Here is a 4,074-nt window from a genome sequence, read left to right as displayed (position 1 = left end):
AGGTGACACAACTATTCAGCGTCCAAGAGACATGACTCTTTACCACTGAACAGAATCCATTTTGATTTCCTTTCATATTTGTAAAGAATCAGTATACATATTTGTCCTTTTAAAAAATATATAGCTGTGTTATTTTAATCAGAAATTGAGAGAAAATGAGAGGTTTTTAATTTAAATATTAAATAAATAATAATAATTTTAACTAAAATGACTGTCTTTTGAAAGGACAAATATTTTTTTCCTATTTATCAACCTGCTTTCGTTCCATATTTGTCATTTTAAAGAACACAACTTTGTATAGTTTTAAGTGAAACAACTGTGTTTGGATATATATTTGGTGGTTTTAAATTTCTTCACTCCTCCAATCCTCCACAAAATTTGGAGCAGAGAAAGAAAGAATATTGTAAAGGAGAGAGAAGGTAGAAAGACCAAAACATAATAGTTTATGGTAAAATGACATAAGTTATGTCGTTTTGACTCAGAAACTTTTTCTCGTATATGTGAACTATGACTAACCATGATAAATGATGTATGTTTGGCTCTGAATTTGTTCAAAGATAAAAAAAACACATCTCTTCACATTTAATTTTTTATTCTTTAACATTTTAATTTTATAAGAAATCTAACAAGAAAGGCTACATACACACTCGCGAAACCCACGTAAACATAATTTGTAGTGAAGTTAACCAATGAAACACAGAAAGTTAATTAAGCATTGGCAATTTTTGGGTAAAAGTTCTTTCTTTAGGTACATAAGAGCTGGTTATAGAAAACCAACTACCTACTTGAGCACGTGGTGGCCAACTACCCCATCCTATTATATATGCATGGATAAAGTGAAAATATGTTGAGCCAATCTATCTCTATAAATAGATGTGAGGGGGATTGGTTCTAATTGCCTTAGACGTACATTTTCCACTCTTAACTTTCCCTTATTTGTGTTTTAGGTCTTTAACCCTCATTCCCCAACGAAATGGCATACTTAAGGGAAATAAGAGAGGCGCAAAGGGCTCATGGCCCAGCCACTATACTAGCCATTGGTACTGCAACTCCTTCCAACTGTGTTTACCAAGCTGACTTCACCGATTACTACTTCCGAGTGACCAAGAGTGAGCACAAGACTGAACTCAAGGCCAAGTTGAAGCGCATATGTAAGCTTAAAGGATTATTATCTATATATTCATGCAGCATCAATATTGTATCATTGTGTGCATTTCCGCGCGCTCACTTTCATAGTAGCTTAGCTTTTATACTTTTATTTGATTATATTGATTAAGTGTTTGCATCAACCTCAAATTGCATGCATGTCGTCATGCATGCACCGATATATATAATATGCATGCTTCATGCGTACGTTAAAAAGTCAAAAAAATTGAGAAATAACTTTTTCTCATCGATTTCTCACGTACATCATTTTTTTATATTAAACCTTTGCAAAAAGAAATAGTTTGATTCAACATATAATGTGAGAAGATTATTTTGTTGACTCTATCTTCTTCGTGTCCTGAACAGGTGAGAAGTCAATGATAAAGAAACGTTACATACACCTAACGGAAGAAATCCTCGAGGAAAACCCCAACATAGGCACTTATAAGGAACCATCCCTTGATGCACGCCAAGACATTTTGGTTGTGGAGGTGCCAAAGCTTGGAGAGAAGGCAGCATCTAAAGCCATAAAGGAATGGGGTGGACCCAAGTCAGAGATAACTCATCTTATATTTTGCTCCACCTCGGGTGTGGACATGCCTGGTGCTGACTATGAACTTGTGAAGCTCTTAGGTCTCAAACCATCCACCAAAAGGTTCATGTTATACCATCAGGGTTGTTTTGCTGGTGGCACTGTGCTTCGTCTTGCTAAAGATCTCGCTGAGAATAATGATGGTGCACGTGTTCTTGTTGTATGTTCTGAGATCACAGTTGTTACATTTCGTGGACCCTCTGAAACACACTTGGATTCCTTAGTGGGACAAGCACTCTTTGGTGATGGTGCTTCTGCTGTGATTGTTGGATCCAACCCTGACACATCCATTGAACGACCACTATTCCACCTTGTCTCAGCCTCAGAGACAATTCTACCAAACTCTGAAGGTGCAATTGAAGGACACTTGCGTGAGGTGGGACTCACGTTCCATCTCAAGGAAAATGTTCCCCAGTTGATTGGTGATAACATAGAGAAAAGCCTTGAAGAAACCTTTCACCCACTTGGGATAAGTGATTGGAACTCATTGTTTTGGATAACACACCCTGGTGGCCCTGCAATCTTGAAGCAAATAGAAGCAAAACTTGGGTTGAAGCCTGATAAACTAAAAGCAACAAAACATGTTCTAAGTGAGTATGGGAACATGTCGAGTGCATGTGTCTTATTTATATTGGATGAGATGAGAAGGAGGTCAATGGAGGAAGGAAAATCCACTACTGGTGAAGGACTGAATTGGGGTGTTTTATATGGATTTGGCCCTGGCTTGACCATGGAGACCATAGCTTTGCATAGCGCCAACATAGACCCTGGCCACTAGCTTCCATGATTGTGTAGGGATATATATAAATGTCAAGTTTTTAAAAAATAAAATAAGCATGTACATGTGCTTGTTTGTGTGAGTTTTTCATTACTGTCTCAATAGTATAGGCTTGTGGATAGTGCTCCTTATTTTGTGCACTATATATGTAATAAAGTTTGTTGTTTGCACTCAGTTATTTTTAATCACTTTTACACTTTTTATTGGAAAAATAAAGAGATTGAATGTGTTAAAATGTGTATTTTTTTTTTTTGGTAAGCAAAATGTGTATTTCTCTTATACTATATATGTAACGAAAAGTTTCCTTCTTATAAATACATATAGGGAAATTTTATTCTACTTATCTTTTTTTATGTCTAACTTATATATCAATCTCCATCGTCATTAGATCAGAATCTCAAAAAAGAGAGAGAAATGATAAAAGTTAGTTGAGATTCTGATCTAAGGGTGTTGGATAATGACAGACAAAGTAGGCATGAAAAAAGTAGATAAAACAACATATCTCATATATATATATATATATATATATATATATATATATATATATATATGATAGGATATTGTAACAACCAACTAGTGTTACTACCAATATTACTACCAATCAATTTCACCGTTAGATCGATTATGTTGATCCAACGGTTATATTTATTTTCATCTTTGTATGGTTATGATTCCCCATATTTAATGCTTTCACATTAAATATGGGAGATCATAACCATACAAAGGTGAAAATAAATATAAAGTATTAATTATGGAGAATCATAACCATACAAAGATGGAAATAAATATAATCGTTGAATCAACATAACAATCTAACGGTGAAATTGATTGGGAGTAACATTGGTAGTAACACTACTTGGTTGTTACAATATCCCTCCTTATATATATATATATATATATATATATATATATATATATATATATATATATGGGAATAACATCTATCCTTTTAAAGGATATAAACTTATATCCTTTTAGATCTTATCCGTTGATTTCCGTCAATCAACGGTTATAATTTATTGGATTAAAATTATTAATTAATTAATAATAAATTTGGACCATTAAGTTTGACCTAATAGATTATAACCGTTGATGGACGGAAATCAACGGTTAGAATCTAAAAAGATATAAACTTATATCCTTTAAATAAATATATATTTTTCCCATATATATATATATATATATATATATATATATATATATAAAGATATACTTTAGATAATTTTATATAATGTTCATAAAAATACACACAAAAAAATATATGAAGTCTATGTTTTCTTTTTCTCTCGTACGGATCCACATCGATCCCACGCAATTAAAACCATATATATAACAATTGCTTTAAAAAAATTGTTCTACTTGGATTTAAGCCTCCATAATATAACAGTTGCTTTTGATTGCTATAATTAATGTTCTTAAAATCGCGTAGAAGATTGTAGGATCGTACAATGCTACGATTCGACTGGGATAGTTTTTCTCTTTGATATGATGGAATCAATGGGTAAGATTGTAAAACTGGTGGGATCGGACGATACCACAGTTCAAGTGGTTTGGGTGA

At 33.3% G+C, this 4,074-nt stretch overlaps 1 protein-coding gene across 1 annotated transcript; it reads left to right on the top strand.

Moving 5' to 3' along the window:
* Window positions 1-973: 973 nt before the first annotated feature.
* Window positions 974-2,516, top strand: LOC133315683 (chalcone synthase-like). Its single transcript, XM_061517360.1, has 2 exons — window positions 974-1,151; window positions 1,513-2,516. Exons 1-2 carry the CDS (start codon window positions 974-976, stop codon window positions 2,514-2,516), a joined length of 1,182 nt encoding a protein of 393 aa, XP_061373344.1.
* Window positions 2,517-4,074: the final 1,558 nt, after the last annotated feature.

Source organism: Gastrolobium bilobum, unplaced genomic scaffold (genome assembly GCF_033153095.1).
Source record: "Gastrolobium bilobum isolate Gb01-03AN ecotype WA unplaced genomic scaffold, APGP_CSIRO_Gbil_v1 utg3766, whole genome shotgun sequence".
Taxonomy (NCBI): domain Eukaryota; kingdom Viridiplantae; phylum Streptophyta; class Magnoliopsida; order Fabales; family Fabaceae; genus Gastrolobium; species Gastrolobium bilobum.
This window is presented reverse-complemented; position numbering and strand designations above follow the sequence as displayed.